Source organism: Setaria italica, chromosome II, assembly GCF_000263155.2.
Source record: "Setaria italica strain Yugu1 chromosome II, Setaria_italica_v2.0, whole genome shotgun sequence".
Lineage (NCBI taxonomy): Eukaryota > Viridiplantae > Streptophyta > Magnoliopsida > Poales > Poaceae > Setaria > Setaria italica.
Genome location: NC_028451.1, coordinates 21,692,267 through 21,710,086, shown reverse-complemented (window position 1 = coordinate 21,710,086; position 17,820 = coordinate 21,692,267). Strand labels below are relative to the sequence as shown.

General features: G+C 42.8%; 1 protein-coding gene across 2 annotated transcripts; it reads right to left on the bottom strand.

The window, feature by feature from the left end:
- Positions 1-84: 84 nt before the first annotated feature.
- LOC101773428 (serine/threonine-protein phosphatase 2A 65 kDa regulatory subunit A beta isoform) lies at positions 85-6,053 on the bottom strand. Of its 2 annotated transcripts, none has more exons than XM_004956332.4 (13): positions 5,866-6,053; positions 4,260-4,670; positions 3,348-3,594; positions 2,842-2,954; positions 2,533-2,612; positions 2,247-2,388; positions 2,082-2,162; positions 1,880-1,984; positions 1,555-1,737; positions 1,286-1,378; positions 712-851; positions 573-639; positions 85-479 (listed from the first exon to the last, which is right to left on the bottom strand). In XM_004956332.4, the coding sequence occupies exons 2-13, from the start codon at positions 4,650-4,652 to the stop codon at positions 360-362; spliced, it is 1,764 nt and encodes a 587-aa protein (XP_004956389.1). In that variant the 5' UTR covers positions 4,653-4,670; positions 5,866-6,053; the 3' UTR covers positions 85-359. The 2 variants fall into 2 exon arrangements, with proteins under 2 accessions (XP_004956389.1, XP_004956390.1); XM_004956333.4 differs by having other exon boundaries at positions 85-467.
- Between the last annotated feature and the right edge of the window lie 11,767 nt (positions 6,054-17,820).

The following is a 17,820-nucleotide window of genomic DNA, read 5'->3' as shown; positions in this document are numbered from 1 at the left end:
ATATTTAATTCTCTAAATATTGATCATTGATAATGTGACAGGGAATTTTAAAACCTCACCAAACACCCTCTAAGAGATAATCTGGAAAGTGCAAGTCTCAACGAAACCACATTAGGCACATCAAGCCACTAATCAGAAAGCAAATTACAATCTACCTTGTAAACACACAATAATAACGACGTGTTGTCTAGCTCAATTACAACATTAATAACACAACGAACAAGGGATCAAGACCGTCCATTTACCAGCATGGCAGTGTTGATCTGTTACTGAGGCTAGAAGGAACTTTTCAATCTAAAGGCCAAATTACAGATACTCCAAAATTGGAATAAAAAAAATCAAGCTCTATATCAGACTAGTTAGCTCGACACCATCATCTGATCGCACGCCTGCAGGGCCTGGTTTGCGTAGTATCTTACATCCACATCAGGGTCCTCGCTGAGCTCAACAAGGCATGGTTTCACGGTCTTCTCCACAACCTGCAGAGTAAGCATTGATGATATTCCCCAATAACAGGAACTTCAAATGTAGAACTTTAAATGTAGGATCATGCAAAAACTGTAGGAACTCACAGATTGATCAAGGATCGGTATAAGTGACTGCAGTACTTTTGCAACATTGAACTTGATGTTAGGAACCCTGAAATTTTAGAATGTGTTAGTGAAACCTTGAAAAGTTAAGATTTCTGTCTGAATGATCTTGCCACTCTACCTGTCCTTTGAGGAATTAATGATGACTGGAAGCAGCTTTTGACAAGTGATTTCTGCACCCATGACAGGGGCCAACAATGAGATAGCTTGCAGAATTGTCATGCGATACAGATAGTGCGGATTGTTGATCTTCTCCAGCACCTGGAGAATGAGACAAGTGAGTTTTTAAGACTGGCAGAAATTCCATCCCATCACAATATAGTGAATTGTTTAGCTAGCATCGTTTGATGCCAACATGCAGCAGTATAAAATTTGGAGGGTGGACAATTCTTTCAGATATAATGAATTTACTTCGTCTGGCATGATAAAACTCAATTAACATTTACAAAGGCTACAACATTCGCACACAGCCATGATCAAGCTTAATTAACATTTACAAAGATTATAGCATTTGCACACTAACTAATTGGCATCATAAACATTCACGAGGAAAAACATTTGCACATTAACTAATTGGCATCAACATTCATGAGGAAACAAACAAAACACGGAAACCCCAAGTCATAGAATTATGCATAGTTGTTGTGGGAATTATAACATGCAAATATCAGGTGTTAAGATAGTAGACAAATAACCTGAGGAATTATATGCTGCATTGCCCACTCTGGACCGAACTCCTCTGCAAGGCGCTTCAAGTTGTTAGCGGCAGCATCTCTGATTGAGAAGACCTAAAATTCAAAATTTCGTTCATTAATCATACCGACCCAACCATCAGTCAATACATCACTATGTCCTATATGCACTCAAGTGTCAAGGATATAAGAAGATAGTGATGCTCGAAACAAATCCCGATGGAATTACTGTTCTGATATCCAACCACATCAATAACCATAATAATACAAACCTTATCTTCCAACCATTGCATGCAGAGTGCCCCCAGCTTGTCATCAAAAAACCCGACACCTAACTGACTTGCTAACAATGGGATGTACTCAATTATTGCAAGCCGAACTCTCCAGTGCCTATCCTCTGCAAGTTCTACAATGGCCGGTAGCAGTGATTGAGAGAGTAAGTCAATTCCAATAACCTGAAAGATCAAAATAGATTCCAATAATCATCAGAACATTTGAAATAAGAACACTAGTAGCTGGTAAAAGAGCAGCTAGTTTAAAGCTCCAAAGTGGAAAGGAAAAGACAAACCAAATCCATTAACAAAAAATGGCACCGACCTGGTTAACTTGATCAAGTTTGCTGATTATGTTGAGTCGAACATCAGGAAATTCATCCTTCAATAAAGAAAGAAAAATAGGAAGAAGTTGTTCGATGGTAGCATCCTGTCAAAAACCAGAAATGAAGATCAGCTTTTTATGGACTGCCAACAGTTTGTCTACAGCATAATCTAGAAACATATGTTTTCATCACCGACACCACCTTTCCCAATACAGGAGCCATTCCCATAATGACTGAAGCCAAAGCTGAACGAACATGCTGGGACGAATCTGATGACAATTCCTGTAAATGCAGTTGGCATGAGTCAGTTTGCTGAGAAGAAAAAAAAAGTAACAAAATGATGTCCAATAACTTCTTTGCCCCAACCTTAACACATGGAAGAATATGTTGGATGGCAAGCTGTGGACTTAATATGCGACAGAACTTAGTAACTTTTCCAGCAGCTGCTATCCGCACTTCAGCCTCATTGTCACGAAGGAGACGAACATATGCAGGCACCAAATCAGCTCTATTACCAAAAAATATATAATCAATCCACTTGAAAGGTTATGGGTTTACATGATATGGAAGAATTTACTACATATATTTTACTATACTACAATAGAATGTTAAATTAAGCTATCTTGCTTCTTGCAAGGAAGAAACATAATACCTTGTAGGCTCAGGGCCAACAGCCTCACAGAGCTCATACAATTGATTGGCGACCATATAACGAACACGCCAGGATTTATCCTATCAAAGGAACAAAGCAACTATAAGCATTACGCATGTAGCATATATATCAGTGGTGATGCATTGAACTGCAACAAGTAACAATCTAAAGAGGCAATTCTGATAAATTATCAACCACTGGAGGATCACAAATGTGTCTTCCAATAACATATTCAGACTAGGTACACAAATTACTTGCAATATTGCAATTGCTTGCAAGATGTATGGGTGCAACATGGGAGCAATGTACCTGGGAGAAATTGACAATGACTGGGAGAATATGTGCCACACAATCTTGCGGTTCCAACAATTTACCAAGAGCAGCACAGCCTTCAACAGCCAACAAACGCACTGAATCTTGATCTGAAAAATAAAGACCATAAAGTTTATACATTGTTCCAATGATGTCCAAAATGCATACGACAAGCGCATCCACTAACTCATTGATTCACCCCAGAATAAACTTTTAAAATATTGGTATACATAAGATGTGGTGCAGTGCACATTTCGGAGTAAATTCTGACTTCAACATATTCAAGCATAAAAAATGCTTGAGATTTTAACTCATTTTTTAAAGAGGCATGTTTCAGGTCCCAAGGACAGTCAAAGAAGCATAAGCAAACATTATGAAGAGAAACATGTGTAAACACATACAGTTATTTCAAACAAGGTAGAGAACTAACAAGACATAACCACTGAGTGGTGAAGTGAATGAAGCAACACAAATAATTCGTTAAAGCATGGATTAAAAAGTACCATCTTGGGTTAAATCATCAAATATTGACATTATTTCTGTCTTCAAATGACTTTGTTCAACTGTGGCTGCAAACTTTCCAAGATTTGATGCAGCTGCTCTTCTGACCATAGGCATATCATCCTGACATAACTGACCATAGATAGTCCTCAATTCTGTTTTCAATTGGTCCGGCGCACTTGGATAGGCTATGTGGAAAAGACCACAGGATGATACCCGAGCTGTAAACCACTCACCTGCTGCTAGCCTCTAAACAGAGGAAAACATGGACAATTTTAATTCATGGACATAGGTACTAGCCAAACATGATATAACAACAACAACAACAACAAAATTTAGCATCCACAGATTATTTCTAATAATGATCACTAAAGGTTCACAAAAAATGTTAAAATCATATTAGAGTGAAAATCTGCATAAATAAGAGATCACATAGAGAACTATCATGGAAGCGGTATCACAACATGTGATTACATAGCATCTGCTCAGCAATGATGCCTCAAAATCAATGTTTTGTATATATAATTCAACCTTTGAAGAACAAACTTGCAAAACTACACTATCAGAAACTATCAGTTGATAGTGCACATGGTTTGGAAACTGAAGCACTGACAGCATGTAGAAAAGTGATGCAAGCCTCTGTAGTTTAGGTCTAACAAATTGTTGAAGCCTACCAATACAGCACATACTAAAATTACTAAAGCATGGCAACTGGGAAACACAAGAGCTACACTTGAGCAGTTTGCTAGACATGTAAAGAAAATAAAGGAAAATTAAATAAATAGTGGCAGGAAATATAATGTTGATGGTTTGAGCCAACAAATACGGCCACAAATAAATGCAGTAACAATGGCAGCATATTTATATAGAACGATAATAAAGAAAGAACTTTCTGCTACTTGTGAACCTCTTACCTTTACTACTGGAATGAACCAGTCCACAATGTCACTTTCCTTCATCTGTGCACCAATACGGCACAGAGATTCAACTGCCTTATCGCGGACACAAGTTTCCTCCACCGTACACAATGTCTCCAATGGTGGAAGCAAAACATGAGCATGCTCTACACCCCCAACATAAGGAATGAACACACCCAATTCCTCAGCCATTGCAAGAAGCACCTCATCTTCATCGTCATTGTTTTCACTAAGAAAAGGGATCAGTTCCTTTCTAGTTCGTTCTTCCCCAAGCGCCCGTGCAATTGTGGAAAGTCTTCTGATGGAGTTTAGACGCAATTGAATATCCTCATTCTTAAGCTCGTCAATCAGTACAGCAATTGGATACAGAGGCTCATCAATCATCGCCATCAGGTTTATCAAGGATTCCTAAATTTGTAAATGAGGAAACATTAAGACTTTATGATTCTAAAATCACTAACAAATAAAAAAGAAATTTATCATAACTTTGGTTGCATAATAAACAAATAAAAGCAAATTAGAAAGACATGTTTGAATAAGAATAATCAACAAAATCTCTAATAACATAATTAAAGATTTTACAAATTTACAATTAAGGAAATCCTTGGGAGCGACTTGCATGAACAACATAAGAATGCTACTGTGATAGACTTGGTCCAGATATAAGTAATCAATTCATGTTCCCTAGTAGAACAGCACAATTAATTTGAAGGATCAAACATTTCATGACACCATGCAAGGAAAGTGAGACTCAACTACCTAATTAAAAATGGTATATGTTTCAGTCAGCAGCTATACAACAATTTTTGTTGACCTGCTACAAATGTCATACAAAGATACCTATTTATTGTCTACTAAATATGATTTCAGGTGAAAGAAAAATTATCCTTTTGCCATCTGAACATTCTGATGAATTGAATCGGGGGCAGGCAAATGCTCCAGAAAAAATAAATATTTGGCATGAATAGATCTGGTCATGATGTCTCCCAAAGTTTTTATGGCTTTCAACTTCTATGGTTCCTTTTTCTTCTCATTCAAGCAGTATGAAAGACAAATTCTATGTGGCAAAAGTTTAAGTTGACTGTTGTTTCTGAAATCGGATTTATGTAACCACATTATTCACCTACACAATTGTGTATTTACATTTCTGAACAAACGAGAGAATTTTGATACGAGATGGATAGCAGATGCACCCATAATGAGACGGATAACAGACCCACAAGGCGATCTACTCATCTACAACACACAACGAGCATCGATCCAAATAAAGATACCTAACTAAATAACCAACCGTACCGCGCATCCCACCTACCCGGCAACCAAATCCACCTCCGCACAAGAAGCCTAGATCTCCCAATCAACGAGAACCCAAACCAGGGCGAACCAGAAACTCCCGCAATCTCTCCAAAACCAGCGCAATAGAACTAAAACAACACAGATCTGGCTGTGGAGCCACCCGGAACCGCGCGAAGGCCGCCCGAGCCCCCGATATGCGGCGCCAGCTCCTGGATCGAGGACCTGGGCGCGGCGATCGGTGGGGTGGTGGAACGCGAGAAGCAGATCTAGCGGTAGACGCGGGTGAGAGAGGAGCGGCGGATCTCACCTTGCCTCGCGGGGGTCGGATCGGGCTTCTGCGGCGGCGGATGCGCCGGCGGGGGCGGTCGGAGAGGGGGGAGGCGAAGGAGGGGCGTCGCCGCAGATGGAGGGAGAGGGAGAGGGAGGGGGAGGTGTTACGGGGTTGCGGAATGCGACGTGGGGATGGGGATCGAAACGGACGGGGAGGCAGTGGATGGAAGAAGATGGCGCAGGTCGGGGGTGCACGGGACTCGGGAGAATGGGTTAGTGTGGGCCGGGGCGGAGCGCCGCCGTCGGAATGTCGGGTCCACTCATTGAAAACAGCTGCCTGTGTTTTGTTGTTGGATCAAAGTATATTGGGCTATATTGGGCTACTTTCAAAAAATTATTGGGCTAAACAAAGAGGGTGTTTGGAGGTATGAACTCGGGTGACGTTGAATTTGATAACAATTAGACTAATTATAAAACTAATCGCATAAGCCTGGGCTAATTCGCGAGACGAATCTATTAAGCCTAATTAATGCATAATTAGCACATATTTACTGTAGCACAACATGGTCAAATCATGAACTAATTAGGCTTAATAGATTCGTCTCGCGAATTAATCTTCATTTATGCAATTGGTTTTATAATTAACCTATATTTAATACTTCTTATTAGTATATAAACATTTGATGTGACGAGGACTATACTTTAGTCCCTGTCTCCAAATAGAGACTAAGAATTCCTCTTTTTGGTATTTGAGCTCCCTGTACTTCCGACAGAAACTTATTTGATTTTTACATTTATTTATATTTACTAGCAAATGTGCCTGTACGTTGCAACGGGAGAAAAAATTCCTTACACGTCTATTAGCCAATGTAAGCCAATGTACATAGCAAAAACTCAGCTAATTCCACTACCACGAAAGATGCACCGCTGGCCACTACGATTATGTGGTGCTGTCGAACGCAAAAGGCAAGCGTCGTCATCCCCAATCACCAGCGCTGCGCGTTCCCCCTTCCCTCGTGGACTGTTGGTCATTGCTAGCAACCTGCTTGTTATGTCCGCCTGGAGCATATTGCGCTCCTAGCTGTGCGCAATCCTGGAGCCCCTTGAGCTCAAGATTATGCTGCCCCGCCGCATTAATCCACCGTTGCCCGCCTCCCTCATGACGTGCTTCACAGTGCCCTTTTTTTAGCAGATGCACCCCGTCGTTCATTGTCTAGACCGACCTTGGGACTCTAGCTTCCTAAACGTAGGCCAACTGAACCAATGGGTTGGCGGCATCCAGCTCGACAACGTGTATCATGCCACCGCATCTTCCTCTACCTCGTGCAACTCTTTGTCAAGCACGTATAGGCTTCCCTCTCGATCCAATCCAGAAGCCAATACAAAATACACCAGAAATCTGGGTTGGTCGACGTGCCTAGTCACTTTATCCAGCGATAGGATCATGACCTAATTCAAGGATGAATGAGGATTTTTTGCAAAATAGAGATGGGTAACATGACTTGAGGTTTACTCAAGTAAAATAGAAGAACTTTTTTATAAATTGATATGGCAGTTCTTCTCTTTAATATTAGGTAGAGATTTTGATATAGAAAAATGAGGGTGATTCTAAATATTGCAGAAAAGAGCAAAGTTCGTAGAAGAAAATTCAGAATTGGCAAAACAACAATGAAAAAAAAACAACCCAACATCAAGCAACTCATTCTTCTCAAATTGCATGGTCAAATACCAACCATGCGCCATACCAGTTAGACACACCACACTCACAACGCCACTCGATAACTCAAAATCACGGCCGACTACTGCACCGCAAGCCTCCATCATGGAGTATTCCATTGAATGCAGGACAAGACACTTTCATGTAGGGTCAACTACCACCATAAGTCAATTCTTGATGAGTTATGAAATTAAACGCTATTTAGAGTTTACGAAATCACATCATGAATTATGCATGGGAAAGATTTCAAATACCATTTTATTCCCTCATTGCTTTTGTGACTATCTTGAAAATAATAATACGAAATCCTTGTCATACGTTATATCAGTGCAAATCAGCTTACGTAGCTTCAAAACAACTTGAGTATTTTTCATGCAAAGATAAATTTGTGATTACTGGTCCATCAACTCGAGCGACCGCATGGCTAGGCTAGCTGTTTCAAAAATATACTACGATGTGAAAGGGCATATAGCCTAGTGGTTAGAGCACCTGAGTAGCACCCAGCAGGTTTGGGTTCGACTCCCCATGGAAGCAAATTAAACAGATCTAGAATAAAAAATAGGTAGGGGTTTCCCCTACTGACTTCGATAAAAAATAAACTAATAAGATGGTGCTTTATAGTTTTTATAATTATAATATCATTAAATAACCATCCATGTCTTTAATTGAAGACATGATAATGTGCTAATATCATTAAACAACCTAATATCCACTAAATAGACTACTTACCTCAAAACCATAAGGTTCCTTACTTTTACTTGCTCCTGTTCTTTTGTTTTCAAACAGGTGTTAGCTACATAGCTGTAATCTAATCTGGTTTGTTATTTTCCTCGGGAGAATTGTGTTTTTTTAGGCAAATTGGCAAAACGACATGTTCCTATGAAACTAGAAATCTGGATTTTGTAAGAAAATCGTAATGACATTCTATTTACATAGCTTCTATTTAACATATTCTGACTATCCTATGATCCTGTCATGGTTAGACGAACAAGGCAACAAGAAAATAGGTGAAGAAATAAAAAACCCTACAACTATTTGGATGTAGCTACTGCAAGGCGCTCACTCTCAACTCGTTACACAAACTCTTACCAATTCTTACCTTGCTCAACAGGAGGGGTGTGGCGAAACCGTCCAAATTAACCTGACTAAAATGCACTTAAGTTGCCTGACACGCGATCATGCACTTTAAGAAAGTCAACTTGGTCGTCTGTCGGATTTCATCTGATAAACCACTTACTCAGGATCGAGAAGCATTGCTCACACGAAGGTGAGTGGCACAGAGGTTACAATATTCCTATCACATAACATAGTTCAACAATTTATTACAACAGAGTTTTCAAAATTCAAACAAGTTTACAAGATTGTAAACAACGAAGATAGGAAAAACAACGAAAGCTACACGACGATACATAATACCATGGCGAAGCCGACCATGATATCCATTCAACAATCCCCGCTGTCTGAGGCGGGTGTCCACTCAACCGACCAACCTGAAGGAAGCTGGGTCGGCCAAGTCAAACTGGCAACCATTTCCTCATGCTCAGCACTTCTTGAAAACATAGCCACAAACAGGGCTAAGCAACTAATACTCAGCAAGACTGACCCGATAGGTGATAACTACACCACCAACTCCTAGACATGCAAGGCTTTTGGCTATGGGTTTATTTTTACCAAATGCCTAATGTTGGTCCTTACTTTCAATATTTTAGCTCAAGTTCTAAGTTCATTAACCATTCTAAGTTGGCAACTTATACTAAACAAACATTGTTTCCAAACAATTAGAGAACAAACATCAAGATTAATAACCTCATGTTCCATCTTTACTCAATGCAGAATAGCGATCAAGCAGTCCCAAACTGTGAGAGGCAGACGGATCGATTCGAATTTATTAACCATGCATGGCGAACCTAATCTCACGACATTCGCGCACCACGAAGGGTCGCTTCACTTGTCAGCCGTCCCAATCGATCCCTTAGGCACGTGTCAGGTCCAAACTTTCTTTGGCATGCAATGCTCCATAGTCCCGGCCTCTTGCCGTACTGTGACCGCACCTGCACCCACATGATGCACCATGGGAACGACGTTCCAAGGACAACGGGGGGGGGGTATGACACGCCCCAGTTCAATCAGGTACTAGGCTTCCCTATCCCGTACTAGGTATGACATTAGTACTTTCAAACACTTGATCATGAACGCCGACATGTTTCGACCTTAGCAAGTTCATTACTAGACAAACGGGGCAAACCACCACATCGGAACCATTCCCGGTCCCGTCCGTCATCCTTATGGTTGTAGCATAAGTAAACAAACAACTCCTATAACTCGCGAGTGATAGGCAATCACTCGACTTTTACCGAGTCCTATTTAGCACAGCAACTACTCGACCTTAGCAACTAGTGATCAAGGCAAGGTACTAAGTTCATGCATCTACGGTTTCAATCAACTCCTACGACGTAAGTGCACAATTATAAGCATCAACACATTGCATAATTTAAAATAGGGAAACATGCACCAGGGCTTGCCTTCAGGAAAAGTTAGCGGTTCCTCGAGGTCTTGATCTAGCTCAGGCTCAACTTTCGCGTGATGTAGCTCCACGACGGCATTCCTCTTCCAACGTAAGGTGGAGCTCGTAGGTTCCGTCGGCGATATTAGCTTCTACACGACATGCGCATGCAAGAGTTTATATTTCTCCATGTTTTTACACGGAAGATGTAAGGCATGACTTATTGCTAGAAAGAAAGTTGTATTTAGGCCACATTCACCTAAACAAGATTCTAACTTTCATTAACTTCAGAAAGTAAGGTGGGTTGCGGTTTAAACTCGAGGTTGACTTGATGGTGATTGTGCACATATAAGATTCTTACAACTTCGAGTTGCATAAAGAAGGTGGAGGTCGTGTTTAGGGTGGTTCAAGTGCATTTGGAGAGTTATTCACTTCTTAATGTTTTTTATCTCTTCCAAAATTACCCATTAAGTGCATTAGGACTTATATTTCTTTTATTCCTTTAAACCGATTTCTTAGCCAAAATTTGGTTCCACAAGCAAACAGTAATAAATGGCACTGAGAAAATTACAGCACCTTACTTATATCATTAATAAGTTACTGTAAAAATTTAGGATCCATTGGATTACCACAAAAAGAATTTAAAGTAATTTACCACCAAGGGTAGCATGCACATAACTATTTTTATCTCAAAACCTACAGTGATTCTGAGGGTGAAATTTTAACAGTAGGTTGAAAGTGTGTTACAGAGACTTTGGCGAATTTTTCATGATTTTTGGAGAAGGACATCTATTTCTCATATTTTTCACCTATTTATCATGTTCTATATGTAAGGTGGGTTTCTTTCTGAGTCTGACCACAAACAATATTTTTCCTACAAACTACACTTTTAAACCAAGCTACTCCAAGTGGTTTTACATTTTTCTTAGCTCTGGATTAAAACTTATGCAAAAAGGAAGATTTAACCCTAGATTTCAAGTATAAGGTTAAAACAGTGACTTAAAGTTCTACTCCAGGGCCCTAAGTATTTTTATGAGCTTCTACTCACTGAAACATACACCTCAGAGTTGGATTTACCCTTTTAGCATTTTTCTTCCATTTACTATGATTTAAAAGGTCTAAGTAAGAAATAGAACTATAGGATATAATTTACAATAGTAACATGGGCAAACTTATTTTTGTATGAAACTAGACAGTTCACTGAGTTCAGCAAAAGTGGTTTGGCTTTTTTCTGATTTTTCTACGATTTATAGTGCATTTACAAAGTTTAACCCATTTTTCGCCGATTTAAAACAATAAAACCGAAACAGATTTACATCGAGGCCCTCCTAAACTTTTCAGAAATCACAAACATACTCTCAATTTCAACATTCCAACCCTAAATCATCTTTCGCGATTACACCCGTGCCCTCGGCGGTGCACGGTGGCGGGCGGCGGCCGATTCCGGCGATTCGCCAGCGGGGGTCGGACGACAACTGGCTGGGGTGCGTATGGGCTCACCTGAGCTCGATTTGGCGAGGTTGGGGGTGACGGAGATGGCCGGCGGAGGTGGAACGCGGCGGTGGCGACGGGCTCGGGCACGGCCGCGGCGGCTTGAGGTGTTTCGGCGGCGAGGTGGCCTCGGGCGGTCGTCTGACGGCGGCTAGAGCTTCGGGGGCAAGTGGCGGCGTGCGAATGGGCAGTGGCGAGGGGGTTTGGCCGGCGGAGGTGAGCTCTCCACGGCGAGGTGGGTGGCGGCGTGCGAAACAGAGGCGGCGGGGAGAAAATGGTGGAGGGGTGCGGCCGGCGGGGGAGCTGGTCCCTTTTATAGGGTCGGGGCAGGAGCAGAGGGTCGAGACGGAGCTTCGAGTGCGGCGGATAAGATCGGAGGAGGCTGGTGGGGCTGCGGGCCGGGAGGCCATTGGCTGCAGCGCCATTGGCCCTGGGAGCGGAGCTCCGGGGCGTATCTCGCCATGGTTGGCCACGGGCGATTGTTGGCGTGAGCAACTGGTTTGTTGGGCTAGCAAAGGCGGAGTGCCAAGGCACTGGTTGGGTGATCGGGCGGAGGCGTGGGATGACGGCGGCGTGGCGACTTTTTCGGCGAGCGAGCAGGGCATCGGTTGGTGGGCGTTGATGCGTGACCGGGTCAAAAGTGTTGGAGGTATGCCCTAGAGGCAATCATAGAGATGATGATATTCCATTTGTATCCATGATTTGTATATTGTGTTCATTGAATATCCATTAAAGGCTACTTGAATTGATTTGCAATTATGTGAATTGTATGTGAAACTCTTTACTTGTATGGTTATTCTAAAGTTGTCCCTAGTCGGAGTTCATGTGAGGACACACATGAATATTAGACTAGCACATGTATTAGTTGATGACTATGTTTCACAAGTCATAGACATGGAGATGTTGAACTAATAATGTGGACACATGTGGAGACATGTGCTAGGACTGACCCAACACGAGAAGTAGTTCTCTCTTTAAACAACATATACGCTTTGTCCTTAGACCTGAGATTGTCGCATGTATTCTAGATGTGGATCGACCTACTTAGGGGCTATCAAACGCTACGCCGTAACAGGGTAGTTATAAAGGTAGCTTTCGGGTTTGTCAAGAAGCATGCTATGAGACATGGTCAATCAAGATGGGATTTACCCCTCTCTGATTGAGAGTGATATCTCTGGGCCCCTCGAGTGAGCGGATCCGAAAATGCATGGCCATGCTACGTACAATTAAGAGTTAACCTACAAAGGGATTCCGAATCACAGGATCGAGAAAGAGCGGTCGGCTTGAAGCTAGACCAAATATCATGAGGCGAAGGGAATAGCATGTATATTATGTTGTGATGGTTCGTCTGATATGATCTTCGTGTGCGTATAGGAGTTGGCACGTCTTGCTAGAGGCCGCTACCGACTATTGGGCCGAGTAGGAGTACTCGGGCCATGTCTATACGTATCTGAACCCATAGGGTCACACACTTAAGGGGCTGGAAGCCCAATTCGGATCTGATCCGAGTTGGATTAGGTTTAGAAGTACTAATGGGCCTCGGACCCAGAGGCCCGTCAGGAACCTCTATAAATAGAGGGGTGGGGGCGCCCTAGGGTTTACACCTTTTTTGGCGAAACACACCTGCCGCGCCTCCCACGCCCTCGCCTGTTGCAACTCGCGGATCTAGCAATCCAGCTTGCGACGCTTCCTCCCTGCATGTGTGGATACCTTGGAGGTGTTGCGCCTGCAGCACTTGGACGAGCCGCCGACGAGCCACGACGAGCTGACGACGAGCCGCGGCACCGGAGGCAATCTTGCTGCACGTGGACGAGCTGCTGAGGAGCTGCTGGACGTGATCGACTACGTACGACTACGTTGATCGACTACGTACGACTACGTGATCGTCTTCACTGCATCGACGCATATCTACATCTTCCGCACCAGTAGTGCGTCGAGTGGTAATCCCGTGATCCTTATACGACAGTTCTTCCTGGTTATACGCGGTAGATTTTTTGAATTGCGCTAGTGTAGCCTACCTCGTATCCCAACAAAAAGATGGGCTCGGTAGGCGATAGGGCAACGGGAAGCTCTGTCGGGTCTTATCGCGGCACCGGTTGGGCGTCGGGCTTGCTGTTCTGTCGCTTCCCCGCCAGGGATAGGGCGCCAGCGGGCTGCCGGTGATGGTTCACCACGGGGCAGGCAGTGCTCGGGGCGAACATGCCGGGGCACTCTGGTGTCGAGGCGATGCAGGGCAGGAACACGATCGACTTTGGGGGTCATTTATTCAAAATTTTCAAACTAAACGTTCGAATATCCCTTTATCAAACTTGTAGTCCTATGGTCCAGGTTCAAACTTTACTAAAGGTGTTTGCCCAGATTATGAATGAATTTGGAGATAACTCGAGTCAAAGTTTGCCAAAAACTAGAATTTCCGGACTTAAAATGTTTCAACCGATTTGATGGAATTTTAGGAATTTGGCTGTCTTTGACGTGAATTTTGGATAGCTTCTGAGTTGAATTAGACCAAGGTGCTATTGAAGGAATTGTTCTTCGGTCTTAGGAATCCAACTTCTATTAAGGACTTTTCTTGAGTTTAGTTCAGATTTTTGGAGAAATAAGCTCACCAAGGTGCATGCTCTGGGCGTTTTCCAGACTTAGCGCTGGAACGCCAAAAAGGCTGAGTTGACTGTTTTACACGACTTTGACCAAGTTTTTGAGTAGGTTTGGTTGCGATTTTGACATGGGTTAGTGTAACGAAGGTGGAACACACTCAAAGGACTACAACTTCTATTAAAGGTCTGACTTAAAGTTAGATATATAATTGTGAGATAACATGTTCCAAAGTTGGGGACAAACATGAATTCTAGGACTTAGGTCCTTTGTAGGGTTTTAAAAAACTCCTGATTTGATTCTTGTTTTTGACCTTCTCCCACTCCGAATCAGCCAAAGTGTTATTAATAAAAGTTGTTTGAAATTAAAAGTTTTACAACTCTTATTTGGGCAAAATGTTAAGTTTGTATACAAAAACTCATATTTTATATTTAACTCCAAAAAGAGCTTTTTAGGGGTAATTTGGATATTTCACCTCTTTTACTTAGTGACTAATGACTTGCTTAAGTTTAATTACACCTAAATAAGGCAGATTTGTTACAAGGGGATGGCAACCAACAAGTCTACAACTGTGGAATGAAGTGTATCGGTGCCGCAACAACAACACCTGTCAAGCTGTAGTCTAAATATGTGGAGTTGTAGGTGTGCTGAAGTAAGGAAGTACTAGCACGACTCTAGTCACAAAATCAAGCTGAATAATCAATGGTGGTACTGTGCTGGTCCTAGCCTAGACCATGCTAGAGACGCGAGCTTGGACAGAAAGGAAGCCACAACACACCACCAAAAACAATAGAGAAGCACAAGGAACAACCCCTTTTCTTCCTATTTTTGTCTTTCTTTTCTTCTTTTTTTTCTTTTTTAGGGGATCCTCAAAACGGATTATATGAACAAAAAGACTTCACAAGAGTCACACACCACATGAACTTTTCCCAAAGGATAGGGGTATTTTGGTAAAAAAAGATGTAAGCCGAGTCACTCTCTCTCTCTCTGGAGTAAACCGAGGCCAAATGTATATGCAGGACGTGGAGAGTTTGAGTATAGGTAAGACTACTGTTGCACAAAGATGTACTCAAATTTGGACCCAAAACACTAACAAGGCAGTTGTCAATTCAGACTCAAAACCGATTCCAACTCGAACTCAACACCACGTGGGATTCGGTCTCAAACAAACTAAGATTCCTACTCGGACTTGAACAAAAGGATGTATTCGGATTCAGCCAATAGAAGGTTTATATGGTAGCACACGGCTGTGACTAGAATGTGACAAGAACTCAAAACTCTAAAGGGCTAAAACTAAGACTAGCAACTTAACACAACCGATGCAACCAAAAATTCAACAAGCCCTAACTAAGCAGTGCTAGTAAAGGCTCAAAGGGTTTATAGGATTGCGGGTAAACTAATCTACTATTTTTTTGGCTTTTCTGGACTATAGGAAAAATTAAAACAGTGAAGGATTGGAAGTCTCTCACTGATAAACCTTGCTTTGATTACCAACTGATAGGAACCCGCTAGGGTTGGTTCCAGATCTTTCAATGAGAGGGCGTGGGGTAACTCGATTGGTGGATGGAGACGACGTTCACGGCCCAACTACAGCCTTCCAAGCTGCGCCTTAGCAACCGATACACCACCTCCAATGGCTGCCACGATCTTGTGGAGCGCATCACCCAACCACTAGGGCACTCGTCCTGCAAGCAATCGAAGAACTAGCAAGAACAAGTATAACAAGTACTAAATTTACTAGATGAAGGTGAAGGTTGCAAACTCAATCTCAATAATGATGGGGTTCCGAAGACAAGAAGATGGGTGGCTGATCCAGCACGCGCGCTTACAAGCAAGTAGCAAGAGCTAAACTTGATCTAAACAAAACCCAACTGTTCTTGGTGGTAGCTAAGGGGTATATGAAGGTGGGAGGATGACCACTAGTGTGTTGGGGTCTTCTTCCAACCCTAGGACGCATCCCTAATGGACTCAACTTGATACACGGCTCATTGGGCCAAAATAAGGCGACGCAGCACCTTTGGACAGAAAACTTCTTGGTAGTAATTCAATAATTGAAGCTGCCTCAGAATAGATATAGACTTGAGTCTGGATCCACAGGAAAATAGACTTGATAAGGATTCCATGAAGTACTTGAACGCCCCAATCGGAGTCCATACGTGATCGTGGTGACCATCACAAGTTGGTGCTGTCCTGCAGTCCAAATCCAGCCTGCGTGAATCCTTTTCCCCTTCGGTCTTCTCCCTGGTTACTAACCAAAACAAGAGTGCATACATTTCCATGGTCTAAATATGATGGATAGGAACTCAAGAGTGAACTTACTTGATGGTTAAGTTGACGAGTACAGGCGTGAGTAATAGCACCAGAAACTGGTACTTGTGTCGGCGTAGAAACTGGTATCTGTGTGTGGCGTGGATGTATCATTGATGGTGATGTCCTCATCATCCATGAACTACACAAGCCATCCATAGCGGAGCCGGCGCCATAAAAAACCACCTATAGGGGTCATAATGTACCAAACAGGGAGGTTATGATGATCGATGTAAATTGGAGAACTTCCTTCATCGACTAAATAAAGGAGCACAAGTTTCCTCCAGACAAGATAGAAGCAGCGCAAGTCTCATGGCATGGTAAGAACTATGTTCTAGTCGAAGACAAGCTCTACAGGAAGAGTGCATCATCAGGAGTACTCATGAAGTGTGTCTCATGGCAAGATGACAAGGACATACTTGAGGAAATCCACAAAAACATCTACGGCAACCACGCATCCTCAAGGACGATCGTGGGTAAGGCTTTCAAAGCAAGGTTCTATTAGCCTACAGCTCTCACTGACACTGACAAATTAGTCCGCCGATGTCAAGGGTGTCAATTCTTCGCCAACCAACAACACGTCCCTACCTACAAGTTGATCACCGTACCACTCTCTTGGCCCTTCGCATGCTGGGGGCTAGACATGATTAGCCCACTGCCTACAATGCCTAGAGGTTTCAACTGAGTGGATTGAGGTGAAGCCAGTAACCTGCCCCAAGGCAGACAAGGTACTTGATTTCCTTGACGAAATTGTCCATCGCTACGGCTTCCCCAATCGCATCATCACAGACCTGAGCTCCAATTTCAACAATCACAAGTTCCGGGAGTACTGTGAGAATAGCGGGATCAACATTCGGTACTTCTCTGTCACTCATCCACGAGCCAATGGCCAGGTTGAGCGCGCCTAAGGGATGTTACTCAAGGCTCTCAAGAAAAGATTACACACCATTAGAAACACCAAAGGGGGCAAGTGGCTCAACGAGCTACCCAGTGTCCACTGGGGGCTTCACACCCAGCCTTGCAAGCCTATAGGATACTCACCCTACTTTCTAGTCTATGGATTGGAAGCCGTCCTCCCTGCCAACGTCATGAGGAAATCTCCAGCAGTTGAGCAGTACGAGGAGGGCGCATCAGAAGAAACAAAGCATCTAGACTTAGACAGCCTCAAAGAAGCTTGCTGTGCAACACTCGTTCAGTCAGCAAGGTACCTTGAAGGAATTCACCGCTATCATGATCACAACGTCAAAGAACATTCGTTCAACATAGGTGATATGGTCCTCAAGCGTATCCAAAACACCAAGGGACTGCACAAGCTGAATTTGCCATGGTAGGGTCCTTTCATCATCTCCAAGGTCACTGGATCTGGGTCGTATTGGCTACAA

Coding starts and splice junctions, on each gene's coding strand:
- LOC101773428 (XM_004956332.4), bottom strand. CDS start 4,652: ATGGCGATGATTGATGAGCCTCTGTATCCAATTGCTGTACTGATTGAC. Junction 2,389..2,532: donor GTTGGCCCTGAGCCTACAAG/GTATTATGTTTC, acceptor TTTTGGTAATAG/AGCTGATTTGGTGCCTGCAT. Junction 1,379..1,554: donor TGCAATGGTTGGAAGATAAG/GTTTGTATTATT, acceptor TTTGAATTTTAG/GTCTTCTCAATCAGAGATGC.